The sequence below is a fragment of the Paralichthys olivaceus genome, chromosome 7, assembly GCF_024713975.1.
Source record: "Paralichthys olivaceus isolate ysfri-2021 chromosome 7, ASM2471397v2, whole genome shotgun sequence".
Classification (NCBI taxonomy): Eukaryota; Metazoa; Chordata; class Actinopteri; order Pleuronectiformes; family Paralichthyidae; genus Paralichthys; species Paralichthys olivaceus.
This window is the reverse complement of record NC_091099.1, coordinates 22,101,276-22,123,059: the sequence shown is the minus strand read 5'-3', so window position 1 is coordinate 22,123,059 and position 21,784 is coordinate 22,101,276. Positions and strand designations below refer to the sequence as shown.

The window sequence follows — 21,784 nt, the reverse complement described above, 5'->3', positions numbered from 1 at the left end:
GATCTGTGAATGGAGCTGTTTCATTTCAAAACACAGTTCAAAAAAATAACTGTATTTTTCAGTGTCATTTATCACAAGTTTTATAACAATAAGATAAACATTAAACTGGTTACAATATATATATATATATTTAATGTTAATGAAATACATCGGACACACAACCATACAGACACACACATCTTTATAAATATTGATTGTTGTAAGTATTTATTCAGAATATTTTAAACTTTCTGAAAAGAGGAATGTTTGGAACAATCTTTGTTTCACTGAAAAACAAGTTTAATGAATAAGTTACACACATGAAACACAGTTGTTACTTGTTTTTTTAAACAAAAGTTTATAAAACCTGGTTCCTCAAAAGAAATCTTAACATATATACTGTACATAACACTATCTTCCTATGTAGAGACAAAACAGAGTAGAAAGACAAACAGCACAAACATGATTTTAACTGTAAACACAAACACGACACCTCCATCATGTTGTAACTGTACCTGCTTTACTCAACATTATTTGTAGATGATCACCAAACGTAGCATTTTATTTACTAGATATTTTACGTTGAAACAAAAATATTGAAAGGCAGAGCATCAAAAATCAATGAACTTAAACACTTAAAACACTTAAATACATTTATTGCTCCTGTTTTACAGTCAGAAATATTTTCTCATTTACCTATAAATTTGAATATTTACAAAAATGATTGAAAAGGTCCAGGGTGAACACAGAATCCATATGTGTTACTTTATTTCACTCTCTTTTACTACTTTTGTGAGAAACTGCTGAAAAACAGGACTTTTATGGACTTGATCAGATTTAAATTCCAGTTTTGGTGATTAGCTGACAGCACGGTGAGATGTTCATTAAATGAAATCACAATTGTTCTGTACATACTGGGAACTGTTTGGCCCACATCTCCGAATGCTCAATGAATTTACTGCTTTATAATTAAAAGATCTCCACTGTCAAGGGTCATTCGAGGTCGAACAAGTGCTCCTGGTCATTTTCAGTCATGCGATGCTGCAGAGCGGCTGCTTTCACAGTCGCCATCTGACGTTCTGGTTCATTCAGAGTCATTGTTTCGTCTTTAAGGGAAGGAGACCTGCAAGAGGGGAAAAAACTAGATATTTCAAAATCCATTTTTGTACACGAGTCATTCGATTTTTAGACTTTGAAATAAACTCACTGCTGGACACGTGCGAGGATGTTTCGGTGACTGTGGCCGTTGCTCTTTGCTGCTTTGCTCTCCTGTGTTTGACTCCTGGAGTTCCTGCTCGCACTTTCCTTCGTGAATCCTGGCAGTGATGTGTCAGCCAGCGCTGTCTACAACAATTGATAAAAACAATTGAACTATCTTCAAAGATCAACCAGCTCAAACACCTTTAATCAAGAGGCTGCGCTCAAACATGCCCGCTCACCTGCAAACTGGCGGTCAGAGCTGCCCCGAAAGCAAGGTTCGAAGACACATTTTTAATAAGTGATGGACTCCTGCAGAATAACAAAGGTTAAATTATTTAGACATAGGCAATTTCTATGTCTAATTTATGGAGAGCAAGTCAATAACGTATATATTCCACTGATGAAACAACACGGTAAACAGCAATCGTTTGGGGCAAGGTCAGTTATGATGACAAATAATTAATTTGAGTGAATGATCGGGACAAGGCCTCGAAACTGTCGTCATAGTTACACTCATCATAATCATTAATTTATTACAGACAATAAAAAAAACAATCATGTTCAATACAGTAGCTGTATTATAGATTCAGTTCTGTCGACAGGGAGAACACAGGACATGGACGCTTGTATTTGCTTTATGCTTTTTTAATGCATTTGTTACCTTCTGTCAATCCATGAGCCCCAGTTTTTTTTTTCTAGAATACTGAAGCAAAGAAAAAGAAAAACTTTGCTTCGTTCATTTTCAATGATTTCCTTTCTGTTTTCCAGTTTTTTTTTTTACCTCTTTGTGAAGTCCTTGAATGTGTTATAGATATCATAAAGTTATCATTATTATATTCAAGTTCATGTTGATAATAGATCTGTGATGAAGCAGGGTGTTATCTACTCTACCCTGTGATCTTCTGGGATCTCCTCTTCTGGAATTCCAGCTCATCCACCGTCCACACGGCACCTTTCACATTCTCCACCCGCACAAAGCACTTGTGCAGACTCAGGTTGTGGCGCACAGCGTTCTGATCCAGAGGAAATCAGAGTGGAGGAGCTGAGTGAGTACATCCTGCATAATTCAGGTGCGACACACACGCTTCACATCACAGAGTTAATTATCTGCGAGGGTGATACCTTCCAAGTGGCAGCGTTGCGTCTGAAATAAGCGAACGTCCGTGTGAACCAGTTGTAGATCTCATTGAGCGTCAGCTGCATGTCTGATGCCTCCATAATCGCCTGGAGAGGAAATAAACATATGATAGGATCAAATCAAAGCCATGACTGTTTCACTGCTAATAAAAGAGATGAGGGGAAAATCATACACTCAACAAACTGATGCCATTTTTTTTCAGCTCCATATATAAACTTGTAATATAATTTCTTTTAGTATATTAAAGCCAGTAGCCTTCTCTGTGATATCGTGTACAGGTGTAGGGCTGAAAATAAAGGCTGTGTTCATGATCCACTGATTTGGGCATGATTTTTTATTCATTCATTGTAAATTTTAAATAAAACTATAAATTGTACCATTCAATACTAAAACCAAAGAATATACAGACTTGTCACAGACAACCAGGAAAATAAGCAAAGCTGGAAACTTAAACCAGGTGATTTTTGTCGGAAAATTCATAAGTGATTCCAATGAATGAGCTCACGTGGAAAACATCTGGATTCTTCAATAGAAATTTGAAGAAAATCATACACAAAAATGCATGTGTGCACACACACACACATACATATATATATATATATATATGATAAGAATAATGATAAGAAAGAGCAAAGCTGATTGAGTCAAAGATGGTACCTGTCTTATCAGTGTTGCGTAGGTGAACGGTGGTCTGATGTCACTGTTCTTGTAAAGCTCATACTCATTTTCTGAAAGTAGAAAGTGGAATAAAGCTAAAAGTGACAATGTTATTAGTTACAGTACATTATTTGATAAGGGACGTCTGTCTGTGTGTCGCGGTGATAACTGAAGCAGTTTTGTTGAATGAACCTGGTGCTTGGTTTGGGTAACGACCTTCAGTATTGAGGGTTTTTTTCCTCATCAAAGCTCAAGGTCGTCATGGGGTCAAACTTTTAGCCTGATGCAAACGGTTAAAATTAATGGAACCATTGACCAAACCTGGTTTACAGCCTCAGGGACGGAGATACACATCCCGATTAGCTTTCTCATGACAAACATTAGTCAAAAAACCAACATGACCACCCATGTTGGTTTTTTGACTAATCTTTGTCAAGCAAAATATCATTGCAAAGGGCGGGGCTTAGTGAATTGTATCTAAATTGGGCCAATCATCACTAATCTTGGTGGATATGTTGAGGTCTAAATTGGGAAGTGGTGGGGGGCGCCACAAATACCACATAGCTGAACCGTATATATAATAGTCACAATTTAACCAAATGGAGATGCAACCTCCGTCCCTGGAAATGAGGAAACCCTAAATTGGTGGCATTATCAATGTATTGTCATTTTGCTGGTCTGCATTTTATAATTGTCAAGTGGTTATGATTTCATAAAAATAAGACATTTAGAGATGTAGCACATTGAATATTTAATATGAACCATCTCTCTATGTGCATTTCTAGATTTACCTGAGGACAGCGAGTAGACCAGAGGGTGCTGACGACGTCTTATGGCCCCGGCACATTCTGTACGAGTGGGCGACTCTTCCTCACACCCCTGGGATGGACCCAGTTGTACCCCGTCTGATGAGTTCAGTGGGGACAGGCCGCTGGTGACGGAACTGAGCTGAGAGGGACACATGTTGACCAAGTTAATAAAGCAGCAGGCGAATGACAGACAAAACAAATCAGACAGAGAGACTTCCAGTGTAACAGAGCGATTCGATTCGCCTCCTCAGAGGTGAGTCCACTAATATCACAAGAAATTATTGTTAATTACAGGGTGAAATTGTTTGGTGAGTGTTTTGATTAACGTGCAATATTTGCAAGATTAACAAATGATTAGCTTCTACACAATCAGAGTATTTCCGCTGCATGAAAACACAATGGCGGCCATGTGAGGTCAACAGCTGGGCACCAGGGGGAAAGGAAACAGGAAGGAAGGATCCTGTTTTGCAGTTGAGAGTTTGAGCTTTTAAGTACAAAAAGAAAAGGCCTCCCAAAAGTGAAACTTTTTGCAGACATGCATCTGCATGAGCAGGTTCAAAAGATTCTGACCCTCATCTCATATTGTTTTGTTTCAAAGAAAATAACAACATATTTTTTGCAACTCATCCAACTGTAAAAGTTTCCCAGGTCAAATACAGGCCGGCTGCATCCTCATCCAGAGAAGATAAGTTTGCAGGCAGACACATGGCGGTTCGACTCTCCACCACATATTTGCTGTTGTGCTCACAGCTCTGAAATGCAACACACATACACACAGAGTTCACGGCTCATTTACTGTGTCGCTGCCGTTCACACAGCTATTACCACACACACTACCTGTGGAGCTCGTGGGTCAGCAGCCATATCAGTCATATCAGGCAACTGTTGACTCGCGGGTGCCGAGAGCGACTGAGCTTCTAGAGATGGCAGATGCAGGTGAGCCGTCATCGCCCGCAGACGCTGCCGCTCTTTGCAGAGCTGTTAGAGGAGATGGAGGGAGGGAGAGGGGATCTGTGGATGGCGTTGCGTTCAAAATCACTGAGCACAGATCTTTGAAATGGGAGGCTGTGAACCAGACACATTTTGCAAAGTACATTTTCCTGATGTGTCAAACATCAAGAGGGAGGAGAAGGAGGTGTTGCCTGAACATTACATGAATAGACTGAGAGAAAGAAGATGTTTAGGTGGTAAAACCTCAGGGAAGAGAACAATATTCTATTTCGGTTTTCTTTGTGCAGATATGCATCATTTGCATGTGGCTCTAACTTTCGTTGTTGGACAGATTTTACTGGACTCATGCCTCATACCTGAAGCTCCAGCTGCTGAACCACCTGCATCTGGACTCTGCACTGCGCCGTGCTTCTGTCATCCAGAGTGTGTTCAATGCTTATGTGCCTGAAACACACACAAGTGCAGCGAAGCAATGCTCCACTGAAAAATCAATTCCATAGTTCTATACACCATAGCACCATATACCTGTCCCAGCATCGCTCTAAAAAACATTCTTAATATTTGTAACTGAGATAAACATCAGTGTTTCTGAAAAATGGTTGAAGCTTGTTTTACAGCACTTTTGAATTTTTTTCCAGAATCCTCTTTTCTGTATGAAACAATATCCTCCTGAATGATAAATACAACTATATCACTATATCATCACCCTGCCCCCACCACCCATTACAGTTTCAGTCTTCATAAATTGTTTACATTCACTGTGACCTTCGCTTTGACCACTGAAATCCAATCAGTTCATCTTTGAGTCCGAGTGACAACTGGTCAAAATGTCGAGAACATAGTCAGGCTTTAGATATTTATGTTCAAGAGGCCAAAACATGTTTTGTGGGGCCACTGTGACCTTGACCTTTGACCTTTGACCACCGAAATCAGTTCATCTTACCAACTAAATGCTTGTACAAAATTTGAAGGAATTCCACTAAAGCGGAGATGTTCAGGACAAAGGGACGGATGAACAACCCAAAAAACTATTGCCTCTGGCCACTTGCTGCCGCCAGAGATGAATGACTTTAAATCTTTTTAATTAAAAATTAATAAATATGTGCAGGGTTATTTAATATATTGTTAAATAAATTTGGAAATTGCAACTTGGCAACTGTTCAAAAATCTGCTGCAGAGTTTTTTTTTTAATGCCCATGGTTTGGAGGATCTTTGCCAATTCTGAAAATATGCAGTAAACAGCAATAAGTGCTGTGAACCAACCACCAGAGATTTTATATTTCAGAAAAACAGATGCTTAGTTCTGTCACTCAAATGCAATGATAATTCATAAGAGGCTCAAACTGGGGCAGCTGACTCTTTTTTTACTGAAAATATGAAATATTACTTTGAATCTTAAACAGAGATCTGAAAAAACGTCTGAAGCTGAAATACATTGGGATGGAGATTAAATACCTGATAAACTGGTTCAAGTCCTCACACGCTGTCTCACATCCGGGCCAGTTACACACACCATGACTGTAGAGAACATGTGAGGCAGCACGATCAGCACTAGACGAAGGAAGTGAAGAAGGAGAGTGGAAAAGTATTGTCATCATTAAAAAAACCACAGCAGCCAAACAACACTAAGAGAACAAGAGCACAACAGCAATGAAACAGACATGAGAGTGTGATCTTTTCTGTTTGGGTGGAGAAAAATGACAGAGAGACGTTGGAAGGGAGCACTGAAAAATAAATAGAAAAGTGTTTACTTTTGATTTGGGACATCATGTAAACTTTTTTTTTGCGCATAACCACTTCAGGTGGTGGAACACAAAGCAAACAAGCAAAACAAAATCTCTCATCTCGAGGGGAATTAAAAGTGAAGCATCGCTGCAAAAGATAACGCCTCCCCACCCGCAGCTCGACGAGAAGAAGACGTCTGCTGGTGACGAGTGTTAGATGTTTTATAAGAGAGGGAGTGTCTGTTTACAGCAGGAGCAGACTGATCTTACCGTTCGGTCCTGCGAGGAGAGAGAGGCGGCTGGTCATCGGCCTGTCTCCCCCTGACCTGTGTTGACCTGATGTCGTCAGTGGAAGAGTCATGATTGCCTTTAATCGCGGTTTTATCGTCAGTTAATCCATTTGTCAGCTCCTTCCATATCTGCTGCAGCTCCGCTGGGCTGAAACCCACTGACACGTAAAGAAACAAACAGTATGTTTTGTATGTTGAGCAAGATTATGAGTCATTTTTCTGTTCACACATTTTTTTTTAAATCTGTTTCACATTCAGTCACTTCTTCTGGAGAAACTGGCTGAGCATCTCTTTCTCCTTCTTTTACCTCTTTCCTGTAATCCAGGAATAATTATCACTACTATCACACTAACTACAATTTCTTTCTTTCTGTCTGTATGTGGAACGCATATCTCGTGTACCCTTCATCTAATCGGCTTCACATTTGGCATGTGGATTCTTAATTGCCTGGCGAAGTGCAGTGTCGAGTGTGGCGCAATTTTTTACATATGCTACGTTAAATATAAATTAAAAATTAACAAGTAGCCAACCAGCTCTCTGTGCCAATACATTGCCAACATGCAATGTATAATGTGCACAAAATAACAGCAATTCAGAAATCCTTCAAACTTCTATACAAGCCACACATTGACTATGAGATCTTCATTGGAGATAAACCAGGCAGGATGAACGCAAACTTTACTCTGCACCATAGACTGTTTATAAAATGCTCTGCACACAATGTCCAGCACACAAACAATAAAAAGAGACAGTATTTTGTGGAACTGTTCGAGGTGGACTCACTAATGACAAGGAATAATTCTGAGGCAGACAGTCCAAACCAAACAGGCAGGTTTAGTGCAGGTACATAACTGAGCTAACCCTAACCCTGGTAATAAATGTAAAGAGCAGTGACCTGGAGGGAGGGTAGAAGAGGACAGGACTGGTCTCTGCACCCGGAAGAGTTGCTGCTGCTGCTGCTGCTGCTGGAGCTGGAGGAGCTGCTGGAACACGAGCTGCTGTGCAGGGAGCTGGAGGAGACAAGGAGAAAAAACACATTTTGCAGAAAAGTGGGGTAATATCCATGTAAAACTCTGCTCTCACTCTACTGTCTCCTGATAATCTCACACTCAAAATCTCATCTGTGACGGCTAGAAACATAGAACATTGTATCCTAAACAAGACCAAGCTCATGAACGTGCTGTCTCTACAGGAACATGATTACTACCACTGTTCAGTTCATATTCTGGAAATAGTGGAGACATGGGTCTATATCTTTATCTTTATTTCTTTTAAATGCATTTTTATGCTTTATACAGTCATTGCAGTCAAATAAACTGAAATAAAACAATATATAATAACAGATAATAATAATAACAAATGTAAATATAATAGACTACACCACTTGCCTCCTTGACCTTCTTGCTGGGTCGCTGTTGAAGCAGCTGCAGGTGAATCTTTTGTTGTTGAGTCTTGTAAAACTCTTTCAGATGTTGCTGGAATATGGTGAACCATTATTTCAGAGACACATAATTCATTCTCAAACAACTTACAATAAATTGGTGAAATAGTAAACTACCATATACACAAGTTATAAATGGCCAACTGTAAAACTATTTCTGTCCCCAGAGTCTTTCTTTATTCAAGTGTGTGTTTTTTTCTCAGATCAGACAGTGATTAGATTCTTTGTCAAAAAAACTAAAAACAATTGGGTTAAATATTCACATTTTAAGGTCTGTATATGATGCTTACTAGTTTTTTGTTGCCTTGTTCTTTCTAGACTTTCTTTTTTTAGTGTACCAGTTATCTGAATGATGGTCAATGGGCTAAAACTCGGTTTCTCACAGTGGTTTTGTGGTTTTCTGTTAGTTTGCCTCCGCAGACTTAACTTACTTAAGTATGGAGGGTCAGCTAGGTTAACGTAATATTGCATTACATTTTTTGTTGCACTATGTTAAAGTATTTATTCCTTGAGTCGCAATAAGGTCAGTTGGCTAGGTTAACTTTATACAATCATTGTAATTTGAGTGCATTATATTATATAGGATTGATTACTGTAGTTACAGTATGGACAGTCATGTTTTTTTCATTATGTTATATATATAGTAATTACTGTAGTTACAGTCAGCCATGGCAAAACATTCAATTTTATGTTATTTTGCATTTATTCCTTTAGTTATATAAGTATTTTCAGTCCAATAAGTATTTGTCAAATTTGAAAAACGTTATCCTACAAATGCACAGTCAGCTTTACCAGAGACCTGTGCATTGGCACCACTTGTATTGGTGTAAGTATTTTATAGATACCTGCTGGAGCAGAAGAGCTTGTTGCTTGTGGTGGATCAGAGCCTGCAGCTGGTTTGGAGAGAGCAGCTGCTGAAGCTGCTGAGGAGCCATCATCGCCAGACACACCTTCAAGAGGAAGAGGAGGGATAAGATGATGCAGGAGAAACAGTCTGCAGAGTGAAGGCGAGAGGACAAGTGCACCCGACACAAGGCAAGTGTCAAGTGTTAAACAGTAATAACCATCCAATGGGAATCTTTCCAATCCAATTACCAAACAGTGCTGTCAACCTTTTGTGAACATCATAATGTCGGATTGTGTCATTGACCCCAAATGAGATGGGAGATGGGCTGACCAGTTAATTAGCAACACAATTACACGCTTGTTGTGACTCTTAATAGAAGTGTATGGGTATTAATAAAGGCAAACACTGGCAGAATAATAACTGATCTGCACTGTTACTGATTGAGCGTCAAATAACAGAATGATTGTCTCCGTCTCCTGTTTTAGTCAAACAGAGGCAGCGGCAATTGCCATGACAGCATTTTCAAAACAACAAAAGGTGCTTACAAATTTGATATATTGTATTACAAATAATCCTAAGAAATAGTACAAATATAGAATAGAATAGTTGTTTGCTACCAATTTATTTATTGGAAAAATAGAGGTTATTATTTTATTAGTTTAAATTATAAATATCTCTTTATTTCCACACATAAAATCCAATTTTCTGTGCATATGTGCAGAGGCTGTGACCTGATTATGTTCTTCATAGGTTTCAGTAAAAACTCACTTTATCTCTATTGGTGTAAAATCTTGGATGTAATAAAATAAGATGTTTTTGAGATAATCCCACAGAAACAACACTAACAGTAAATCAGATTATAGATCTGCTGTTTCAGCACACACAGTATCTGAGTATCTGAATGACCTGTATCTGTTATTCATGATTTGGTCATATTTAAGATAACAATTGTTATCTTATATTGTTATTGTTAACAATTGTTATATTGATTAATGCACTGATCAACTAAAGAAAATCAAGCAACAACAGTGTTAATGAGTTTTATAGTTTCATGAAGCATTTACAGCCAATTATATTTGATTGATTTATTTTTATTCTTGTGTGGTAAATTTACCATTATATAGAAGAAGAACAAAAAAGAAAGAAGGAAAACAAAGCATCAATATTAATACTAAACAAATGCAAGCACACCAGAACATTTCTGCTTTTGAAAGGTAATTTAATGTAATCAATAATTTTAACTCATTATAATAAAGGCAAAACAGAAGAAAATGTGATTCATTCTGAACCTCTCTCAATTCACACAACCTGTTGACTTCAAGGTCAAAGGACGGAATACTGTTCTAGCTGTGCAACTCAACACCTATGACTCTTTAATACATCTGCTATAACACAAAATATCTTTTAACTATTCTTCTTCAAATGTGGCAAGTCACTTTCTTCTAATTGTGTTCAAACTGCATGTTAAATTATTACTATACATATGTTGTAATCATCTTTTCTCAAAAACAGCAGTAAGATCTGTTGCCAATGAAGAATTGTGTGATCAATTGCAGTATTTATTCAACTATTTAAAGTGTATATGTACACAAAAACTGTTCTCTACATGTTGGGGGAACAGGAAATCGTTTTTTTACCTAATTTAATATAACCAAATTTACCCAAATCATCTCATCTCAATAAACATCATCGCTACAATATAAATAATCACGTTATTAATTATCATAGTACTGGTTGCACCAGTCAACAAACCTGGTGTTTCTACCAGAAGTTAGCAACATGTATGAAAATGTGCAGGGTAGTGTAACTGAACCCAACAACTACTTTAAAGATGCTGCCTTAGACTGGGGAAACGGTGGTGGACAGTTTTATACATTTTGTGTATCTAATGTATCAGGAAAAAAAACAGCTGCAGGTTTAATCTTTTACTTTCTGTGTCTCTCCTGAATTTTCTTTTACGCAAAGTTTTAAATAAGGCACTGATACCATTTAAATGTGTGGTGTGCGACACAACACATTACACAATGAGGCCCTGCTCTTTTATGAGAGAAGCCCACTCTTCATTGGCAAAAGTGTAACACTGTAACATTTTAGGGTTTAACATTGAAAAACGTTCATATCACAAGTCATTATTATGCTTTGAAGACTGGAATCACGACAGACAGCATCGTCAACCGTGGCAACCATTAAGATGAAACCATTAGTTTTGCACAGGAGCAATATTTTTTTAATATTGTTCAAATATTTGAAGGTGTTTGAAGTTTAAGGCCTTTACAAGTCCAGGTTTTCAAAGTGAATTAGGAGAACAGGATGAGACTGTCAGGATGAGGAGCAGTCTGAAGGAGACGGAGACGACCACACACTCATTATCTTGTTGTTTCAATGATCCCTGAGAGTAAGATGCCCAGGGATGGAATCGACACAGAAAACCATAAAATGATCTTTGGCCATGCTCACTGCACTTTTCACTGCCACTTGTTTGGCAGAGGTCTGTGGACAGTCACTCCTCCAGGCTCTGACATGCAAACTAATAATTAAGTACAAACAGAGTTGTCTGCATGTCACCTCCCAGCTTGGATCAGATCTCAAATAAATTCCCTGTCACTGTCCACAGAACTGCAAGCTTGTGTTTGGTGTCCTGTCAGAGCGTGTCCAATGTGGAGCTGACTGGTTTGTTTTTCTCCTGACATCTGTTTGCCAAAGACTGGGCTATTTCTCGCTTATGAAGAGGAGGAAGGAAAAAGAAGAGCAGGATGAAGGTACCTGTTTATGGTGGAGACTCTGCCAGTTTTCACCACTCACTCCACGGCAGGAGTCCCCATTAGCAACTCTCTCTGCCGCACTGTTGTCTGTGTGACTGAGCAGGCTGCTGGCTGCTGGAGTTTGACGGGCTGCCGTGGGACTGAGAGGAGACTCAGGCATCCCAGCTCAGGTCCTGAAAGAAAATATTCAACATTAAATCACCGAAAGACATCGATGATACACTTCAGCATAGCTGCTACGTCACACCTTCATGTGGCTTTGCACTGAACACAAGGCAAGAAAAAATATAGACTTTGTGATATTTAAAAATACAAAGCAGGGCAGTTCTATAATTGGCAAACAAAGAGAAAGAAAAAGAATATTTGCACAATTGAAACAAATAATGTAAGGTTTGAAATGTAATGACATGCTGTGGATATAGTTTAAAGAACCACACATATGAGCAATAAAATCCAACCTCTCACATCTTAGACTGGGCACAAACAGGAGTTTTACAACACAAGAAGAAACCGTCATCACATGTCCATAACAGAGAGCGCTGTGATGCCTTTAAATCTCCCAGAATAACATTATAAACACACTCACCATTTAGTCGAAGGCAGAGCAGCCGGGCAGAGTTGGTGTCTCCCACTCATACGGTTTGGAGTGAGGATGGGGGAGAAAGTGCTCCTGCTGTGTGTCTACCTGAGAGGGAGGAGCCACAGCTTCAGTCACTGGATTAGACAGACAGAGAAAAGAAGTTGATCACCAGGTTGTGAAAAAAGATGGTTAAAAATCAGCCTGAGCTGCAGATCATTTTTTTTTATTTTGGGGCTTGAAATCATTAAAATAAGAGAGTGCACCTGGTGAGTAGTGGAGATTTTTTACATTCAAGCTTCCCTAGAAATTCACACAAATCAATACACAGCACATCTAAATAATACAAAACATAATTTATATTGTAGCATGACAACATTATCATTAACTTTTGTGTATGTATAATTGCATGAGCAGAGGTGTATGTGGAGGACTGACCTAGTTGTTTATCTAAAAGGGCAACTTTAGGTTTATGATGATAGCTTAAGAAACTTTATAGCCTTGAGAAACCACAACTTTATGCTATCTCTTGGTATCTCTGGTTGGGATCTCACTTCAGGGGTCATCCACAAACATGTAAACAACGTAAAGACAGGAAGTGTCCTCCACTGAGTGAAACAACGGGAGGGTAATAAATACCTTTGCATGCTTAGAGGAAGAGGGCTGCATGTGAGTTATAAGTACACAGATTCTCCTATGTTCTTTGCTCATTTATACATGTCATTCAGGTGATGTGTACAGTGAGTCCATCTGCAGATGCTGAATTAAACTAACGGAAAGAAGTATTTGACTTTGTGCTTGTTTCACAGAAATTTTCCACCATAGAATGCATTCATTTTCTTTGTTGATATTCATAGACGTATGCAATCAGGTAACAAATATCCTCAATCTGAGCATCGTTTATAGTCTTTAATGGTTAAAAGAAAGGGCCCTTTGAGAAAAGACAAGTATAGTTGTCTGTGACTTTATTTAGACATAAGAAATTTAAACAACAAAAAGCTCTGAGGCTTCAACTGTCAAACTGTTATCAAAGAGCTATTTACAGTAGGGTAGTGCACTTTTACTTGAACAGCACATTAATGTGTCTTCGACAAACAAATACAAATATGTTACTCAGACCGCTGATAAACACCTGGAGTGCAGAAGCTCAACACAGACACCTGAAACGACTCTGATATAATAAAACTTGTTCATGCTTTTATATTTGTTTAGAATTTTTCATTCTCTTGTATTCTTCTATGTACTATTATGTATTGGGGTGGCTGTGGCTCAGGAGGTAGAGCGGGTCGTCGACTAACCAGAAGCTCAGCAGTGCAGTTTGATCCCAGTCTCCCCCATTCTGCGTATCCAAGTGTCCATGGGCAAGAAACTGAATTCCAAACGGCCCCTGAGTGTAAGAGTAACATGTGATAGAGAAGGTGCTTCATATAGATGCACTGTATGAGTCGTGTGTGCATGGGTGAATGGCAAAAACTGGTCTGCAAAGAGCTAAATAAATACAGACCATTTATTTTTACTTTTCTTTTATGCAAACCTATAGCTGTTTTTCTTTTAACGTCAGCTCTTTATTGTGGAGCATGTTTTACAGACTGCAGGTGCAGCAGAGGCCAGGCTGTTCTAACATCAAGACTCGTTCTCCTCTGCGGAGATGAGAGGGATATCAAGGTAAGGAACAGAAGCCTTGAATACATTATTTTCATTTCACATGCTTTTATATTTCCGTGTTTATTTCTTGTCGTAGTGCAAGTATGCACAAACAACATAAATATACAGAGTAATATCTCGATCACATGTCAAAGATTAAACTATTTTTATTATGTATGTATTTATGTAAGAGACAGTTGAACATTGAGGCCAAAATGTTTTTTTCTCTGTTTGTTCGAGCAGATATTAGAGCAATTAATGATTGAAATGTAGATATTGTTACCAAGGTAACTTTCTGCCACCTACTGGATCAGTATTTACCTGTCCTGAGGCATTTATTAGAAGAAAAAAGTAGCACAGTGTGTTCAGTGTATTCAGCCGCAAGGATAAAAACCTTGCTGAGCAGCTCAAGGGGTGAAATTAAAAGTTGACTCTGTGAGGCAAAGGTTTGATTGACTCTTTCGGGATGAGGGTCACACATCAGCAGCCAGGAGTCCTGCAGGGTTGTCCCGGTGGTGTTGTGATGTTATTTGTCTTCATACAGTGCAGTTAGGAAGGCACGGGTTGACTGTTGTGTGTTGTCCCAGTTGTATATTGCCACATCAGTATGGTTGACAGAAAAACAGCACTGTCTCATTCAGCTGGGGGGATGTACCCAGCCCACATGGACGCTCCAGGGCAGACAGCACGGTTGAGTCCAGTCCTATGAACTCAGCTGATACCTCCAAGGTTCCTGCAGAGGGCTCCAGAAAACCCAAACACCTCATCTCACAGATCTTCCCCACAAAGCAGCCGCTCTCCATTCAACCCTGTCACTATGTTATCCCTCCTCCCTCCTCCCACAGCGTTCCTGTGCCGCCTGAAGTCTCTCAAGTGAGTTTGGTGGCGACCTCAGAGATGGCCCTGCAGAGGCTCACCTTCACAAAGGAACCTCTCCACCATTGGAGAGGATGACTGTGGTGATACGAGCAGCATAGGAGAGCGAAGGTGAACGGCTGTGTATTCTTAGGAGAAGGATTGTCTGAGGAGCTATTCGTGGTCTCTGGAGGATGGACTGGGTCTGTGAGGAAACTCCCATAGGTGCTGACAGCCTCTAGTATGGTTTTTTTTTTCAAAGATGGCTCCTGAGGTCGCATCCTGGTAGGACAGATAGATGTTGTCTTATTCTTCCTATCCCTAGTATTTATCTATAATTTTTACTATTTAAAGTACCCTGCCTCTATATTTTCTGTATAACTTAACATGCCTTTATACTGTTTATATCTGAGGGTGGAGGTCAGACAAAACACTGTTACTCACTATTAAAATATGCATTATATTTGCTCAGTAAGATTATGAATTAATCATTTTGGTCATGTCTTAAACTTGACATAGACAAAGGAAGTAACACAACAGTAAACTGTGTGATTCTAGCATCCACAGTTTAATCTCGATGGGAAGAGCACATTAAGGAATAAACCTATGAGGGAAAGTTTTTTCTCCCCATGTCAGACTCAGAGAGTGAGTGATTGGTCAGAGGTGAATATTTGACCTATATATTTGAGACCTGAAGAATATGTAAAGGCCATTTGGTCTGTTTTAGACCTCATGTGACCCATGGGGCAAAAGCAACAAAACACAAATAGCCATCAAGGTAAAAGACATAGGTGTCCTGCAAATACCATCCTCAGAGAGCGATCAGAGCAGTTGGGACAAAAAAACTTAAAACTTACTTTGACAGAGTTTTACAGACAGCAAATAAGATAATCATTGATCTATATTGCAGATATATCACAACGCTCTGTCTCAAAGAGGATGATATTTTCTCTTCCTGAGCTTAGATTACTAAACATAGTTTAAGTCCCCTCTGGCCTATTTATAGTGTTGGCCCTTGCAACAATGTCATCTGTAACTCGACTCCATCTGTTAAGTCAGAGCATGTTGAATGTCAGTTGCCAGAAGCAGAAGCACTGCAAGTCATTTCTTGCTGACTCTCTCACAAAGAGACCCATGGAGTTTGTGGGACAGCCGAGACTTTCCGAGACCAGTAACCTCTTAGAAGTGCCAGGCCACAGCTCCTTGGACGTAGACAGTGATGAGGGTGAAGTGGTTATCGGGATCAGGCCCAAATCCTCTCCCCTCCCACGGAGAAGGAGCTCTTCCACTGACGACGACTCAGAGCCCGAGCCACCCCCCTCCGGTTCCAGGAGAGTGTCCTTTGCAGACACCAAGGGCCTCAGTTTGGTGCAAGTGAGGGAGTTTGACACACTTAATGTACCCAAGCTGCCAGGGTACGGCACCTCTGAGGGTGAAGAGGCAGAGGAGTACTTCCTGTCTCCTCACACATTCACCCTTCCGTTGTCCACTGAGGAGCTGTTCGTCAAAGTGCGGGACCAGAGGTTGGAGCTGGAGACAATCGAGTTACTTCCGAAGACTACGATACTGAAAGGCGTTATCCGTGTCCTCAACATCTCCTTTAGTAAGGCAGTGTATGTACGAACCACGTTGGACACCTGGTCCAGCTACTTTGACCTCCTGACAGAGTACATCCCCGGTTCCAATGACGGTCTGATGGACTGCTTCTCATTCAAGCTCACCTTGGTGCCCCCGTTCGGAGAACCGGGAGCCAGAGTCGAGTTTTGTCTGCGGTACGAGACTCCTGTGGGGACGTTCTGGGCCAACAACAACAACAGGAATTATGTGCTGTTCTGTCACCAGAGAGTCAAGGATAAACCGCAGAGGGACAATGTGAACAAGAAAAGCTGCCTTAAGACAGTCAGGTGAAGAGCTGTGTGTTTAACTGTGAAGGATTTTTAATGGATGGAAGAATAGACTGCCCAATTTCTGCCATTCAAATCAAAGAATATTGGCTATTCAAGCACCCGATGAAGTTAATTGAAGTTGTTGTTGCAAGTATTGTTTGAATTTTGTTTTTTGATTAAACATTTAGATTTTATAAGCAGTTAAATTGAACATGATGTGATAAAAAAGATATATTAGGCAGGTGTATTTTAGGTTTATCTCAGATTGTTAAACTTGAGACAATGTGAAGTCTACATTTTTGTTAACGTTTGAAGCAAATTATTTCATATCGTTAAGAAAGCTCCTCTGTAGTATTGTGCATTGTCTTCGTCATGGTAGAATGGTGAGAGGCACACAGAGACATCATTTTTATTTTTTCAATTCACAGTCAGAACTTCTTTGCGGAAAACATCTCAACCATTGATGCTTCACCTGAGGAGAATACTTCAGCTATTTCAGGTGAATATTTATTTTGCTGATTTTGAACCGAAGAAAATATAAATTTATTTTGAAGAATGACAAAATAAATGTGCAATATCGCTTTTTTCCAGTTGTGTCAAAATATGCAGAGGAAGCGACTATGATGAAAGCCAAGCAAATCTCTGATGGTGAAGATGGACAAAAAATAAAGGTGAGTAAAAAAGTTTTTTCCACTATTACTTGACACAAAACATAACAAACCAGTTTACTAACACATTTAGTTTTTTGCCTTCAGACTATTAAGTTGCCAAATGCATTTTAATAAACAAGATTATACATTTCGGTTTGCAGGTTTGTTACACTAGTATCTATGAAAGGGAACTTGAACACACCATGGTGTGTTTTTGAGGGACAGGAGAAACAGAAAACTTAATATGAGCCTGGGTGCACTTTCTGAGAGAATTTCAAATGACTGTAGCAGGAGAAGCTCCAGCCGAACATCATGCACTTTGCACCAACAGGTCAATAAGTTCATGCTGTTTGCATTTCCCCTGTGTCTCATATTTGACATGCATGCATTTTTTAATTCAGTATTAGAGAAACGCTGTGTGACTTATAACTTTAAATGCGGCCCACTCCCTTTTATCAAAGCAGCATGGCCAAAATTAATCTTCTCTTGTTGTTGATGGACAGACCGAGAATAGACGATTCAGCAGCCTAAGAAGAAGTAACAGGAAGGCCGCGCGGATGGCTCGGGTGAGGGACCACTTTGCTCAAAAAAGGATGGGAGGGAGCGACACTGAAAGGGATGAAACCTCTCTAGAAGCAAAACAGGCAGCACGAGAAGAAAAGCAGGTGGAAAAGCATTCAGAGTCTCTGGAAACACTCAGCAAATCCCTCCTTGATGTTCTACATGATACGTCACTGGGGAATGACAGCGCATCTAACAGTGAGCCAGAGAAATCTGAGAGCAAAGATGTGACTGACTCTGCAACATTAACAGTTGGTGGGAGTGCCACAGATACATCAGATAACCGACTGCATTCACATGACCAGTCTGCTCCTGCAAAGTCTGTCTGCAGAGCTGAGGGTGCAACTCAGGAGCAACACACAAGTTATGAATCCACTAACAACACTGCAGTAGTGACTTCAGTAGTGACCAGCGAAGGCCTTGTTGGCCAAAACACCAGCTTCACATTTGGAACTGTGGTGGCTCCACTGTATCAGCACATGTTTGGCAGAGCGGGAAGTGAGAGTGAAAACTTAGATGAGAGGGGAAATCCTATTCGAGCAACACTGAGTATTGGAGAATCAACTTATGATTATCCTCACACTGAAGGAAAAGAGAACTGCTGCACTCCGATGAACACCCAGGAATCAAACCAAGAGTGCTTAGATGCCACTTCAAATAATCCTCCCAATGAGGAAGAGCAGGCACGTTTGTGTGAGACAGCAGGTGACATTCAGGACTGTACAGAAAATCTACAGCATCCAGGTGAGGTCGTACATTTAGATCAGGGGTGCAAAAATACATCTGATGTTCTGTCTGGAGATGCAGAAGTAAACATTTTAAATACAGATTTGTTAAGTGCACAAGTACCCACTCAGAGTTTGCATCAGCAGGAAGACACGCAGGAAGACAGTCTGTCATGTGACTTCCAAAACCAAAAAACTAAAGCAGGAGCAGCAGAGGCTCAGCCTCCAGAGAATACAAGTTCACAAACTAAAACTAATAGAGAAACAACTGAAGCTGTGAATGTCATGGCCAGCGTCAAAAGTTTGCTTCTGCCACTTCAGCCTGATGGTGATGAGACAGTCCAACAAACCAACAAGGGTGGAGAAAATGACATAAAGGATGGTCAACACACAACATTATCAACAACCAAGGCATCTCCAGTGATGGATAACCTTGTAAAACCTTTATGTGATTTGACTCCCAACCCAATCCATCATTCAGCTCCAAAGGAAACTGAGAATATCTACGTGTCTGATGATGAAGATGCTGAGGGAAATTATTTCTCAACACCCGGGAACTCTCAGGAAACTCAGACAGAATCTAGAAATGGGGAGGAACAAAACAAGTCGACTAACAATCTGTGTGAGGATGAAATAGGACATTCAGGTGAAACTGAGGTCAACAACGCGGAAGATGAGTCAATGACAAAAGCAATAATGAATGACAATGAAACATGTGACAATGATACATTTATTGAGTCGAAAGAGGAAGAGTCCTTTAAAGGTGAACCAATGACAGCAGCCTTACTGAAGGAGGATTTTAGTTTAGCAGACACTACTGAAGAGGAAAACTGGGAAATGATGGTTGCAGAGGATGAGAAGAATATTTTAGCAGATCAAGAGGAAAACAAGGCAACATGTTTAAAAGCAGACACTGAGACAGACCAAAGAGGACGGTCAGAGGACACAGAGATAGAGAAAGGATTAGAAAACAGAAATTCATCAGAGAGGGAAAAAGACCTGGCCGAGGAGCTCAGAGGTGCAGGGGAGAACGGGACTGAGGCTGATGCCGAGGGGTTTAGGGACAAGGAGAGAGATGGAGAGGAAATGTGGAAGGTGGGAGAATTAGAATATGTTCAAGCCAAAAATACAGAAGAGAAAGAAGCTGAGGAGGATGACAGAGTTGGGGATATTAAAGTGGAGAAGGAAGAGGAGATAGAGTTAGAGAAAGAAAAATACTTTGCAGAAATGAAAGAGGTCATTATCGGAAGGATAGATTTCCAAGAAGGGGAGGAAGAAATGGAGATATATTGGAACAATGGAGATGATGATGGCAGGGTGTGGGACGATCAAGTAAAACCAAGAGAGGAAAACGTAGAGGAGAAGAATCCAAATTACAAGGTGGAGATTGCAGTGGATGGAGCGAAAGACTTAAAGGTTGGAGATCCAGACTCAGAGAGCATGACAGCAGAGGATGGAGAAGATGAAGTGTCATGTTTTGAAGAGATGTTAGACGTCACACAAATCAAGGAGGAAGGTTTATCTGCTCAGATGAACCGTGTGCAGGCCAAGAGAGTAACTGACAAAGACAGGGAGGAGGGAAGTGCACACATTCCAGCTGAGATAGATCTTTACAAAGAGGAGGATTCTCAAGGCGGCGAGAATGTCACAAATAACCAATCAGAAGCTGAATGTTTGTCCTCGGCTGCCGAGGGAGACTCGTGCATTTTAACAGATGAGCCCGAAAGTCAAACAGGCCACGACAGCGCAGAGTCTGACTCAGACGACGAGGTGGAGTTGTACATGCACTGTCTCAGGGCTGTTCACACTGGGGCTCAGGCCAACAAAGATAAAAACAAAGACACAGGTTTCAGTGTGGGTAAAAGGCCGTCTGTAAGCAGGGGCAAACTGCTTTCCACGCCCATGCCCTCCATCACTGAGTCTCTGGATGAAGAACCACAACTCAGCTGTCATCAGGACATTCACGAAGACACGGATGCAGCCGATGTCCAACCTGCAGCTGCAGCTCCGTCATTGCTGAGTGGACAGGAGACCCTGAATACAAACGTTTCCTGGTGGAAAGAGACTTTTTCCTGCAGAAACATATCAAAGACTTTGTTATGCATCACATTGATGGTGGTTTTCTTTGTCGTGGCTTACCATTATGATTTTCTCGCTTGTTTTGGGCTCTACTTGATATCAGTGGTTTGGCTCTGCTGTCAAGGAGAGAGACAACCAGTGAAGAATAACAACAGAATTAGGTTGAAATAAATCATCCAAACATTAAAGCTCCACCTGAACCAGGATTCAAACCGGAAACCTTCTTGCTGTGAGGTGACACCCTGCTATACACTGAAAGTCTGTTTCATATGGGATAACGGATTTATGAGGTTTATGGATATAGAAAAGGCTGCGGTGATACCGTGGATTTTAAACTCTCCTTTTGTTCTGCACACCATCACCATCATTTCAAAGGCTCCGACAAATGTGGCTGACAAATGCGTCCTTCCATCCCTGAGAAACCATCCTTCCCAGCCCAGCCAATTCCAGAATTCATTGCACTTCGGTGATGAACCGTTTTTCAACGAGACACCCAATGCTTGAGTATCAGGCTTCAACTCACTGCCTATATCCTCCTCATTAATGGCCTCTATGAAGACTAGAAATTACGCAGTGAAAAATAATGGGCATTGATTTAAAGAATATATCAGGGTGAATCTGGTGTATTCCCCATGGGAGGATGTTCACTCTCTGTTGTCAAGAATATGAACCAATTTTCTTAATACTTCACTGTACATACAACTTAGTGTCGACTCAGCCAACAGGCTGCGGACCAGTGCTCAAACTTCTGCAGAGCATTACTGAAGTAAAACCCGTCCATTTGCTGTGTGCGTGAATGCTACCTATAATATCTTAGTATTTGTGTTAGTTATACATAATTTGGAATTAATAAAATGAACTATAGATGAATAATTTAATGTGTCGGTGACTTTTTATTATTGTTGGTGGTCACAGCTCTTATAAAAGACTAATGATAGCAGCCACCTGAGAGTGAATAAAGTACGTGATTTAATTTAAAGTTGTGCAGTTAATTCTATATTTGCTCTTA

The 21,784-nt window shown here is 40.2% G+C and overlaps 2 protein-coding genes across 2 annotated transcripts; one reads left to right on the top strand and one right to left on the bottom strand.

Moving 5' to 3' along the window:
- Positions 1-262: 262 nt before the first annotated feature.
- LOC109624118 (forkhead box protein P2-like) lies at positions 263-11,962 on the bottom strand. The gene is made up of 15 exons (XM_069528464.1): positions 11,800-11,962; positions 9,035-9,139; positions 8,137-8,223; positions 7,644-7,758; positions 6,729-6,906; positions 6,190-6,285; positions 5,091-5,178; positions 4,621-4,761; positions 3,766-3,922; positions 2,975-3,045; positions 2,302-2,403; positions 2,071-2,192; positions 1,419-1,488; positions 1,187-1,323; positions 263-1,102 (listed from the first exon to the last, which is right to left on the bottom strand). The coding sequence occupies exons 1-15, from the start codon at positions 11,956-11,958 to the stop codon at positions 973-975; spliced, it is 1,758 nt and encodes a 585-aa protein (XP_069384565.1). The 5' UTR covers positions 11,959-11,962; the 3' UTR covers positions 263-972.
- A 2,932-nt stretch (positions 11,963-14,894) lies between these two features.
- On the top strand, positions 14,895-21,309 carry ppp1r3ab (protein phosphatase 1, regulatory subunit 3Ab). Its single transcript, XM_020078510.2, has 4 exons — positions 14,895-16,778; positions 17,189-17,259; positions 17,352-17,431; positions 17,914-21,309. Exons 1-4 carry the CDS (start codon positions 15,898-15,900, stop codon positions 20,944-20,946), a joined length of 4,065 nt encoding a protein of 1,354 aa, XP_019934069.2. The 5' UTR covers positions 14,895-15,897; the 3' UTR covers positions 20,947-21,309.
- Positions 21,310-21,784: the final 475 nt, after the last annotated feature.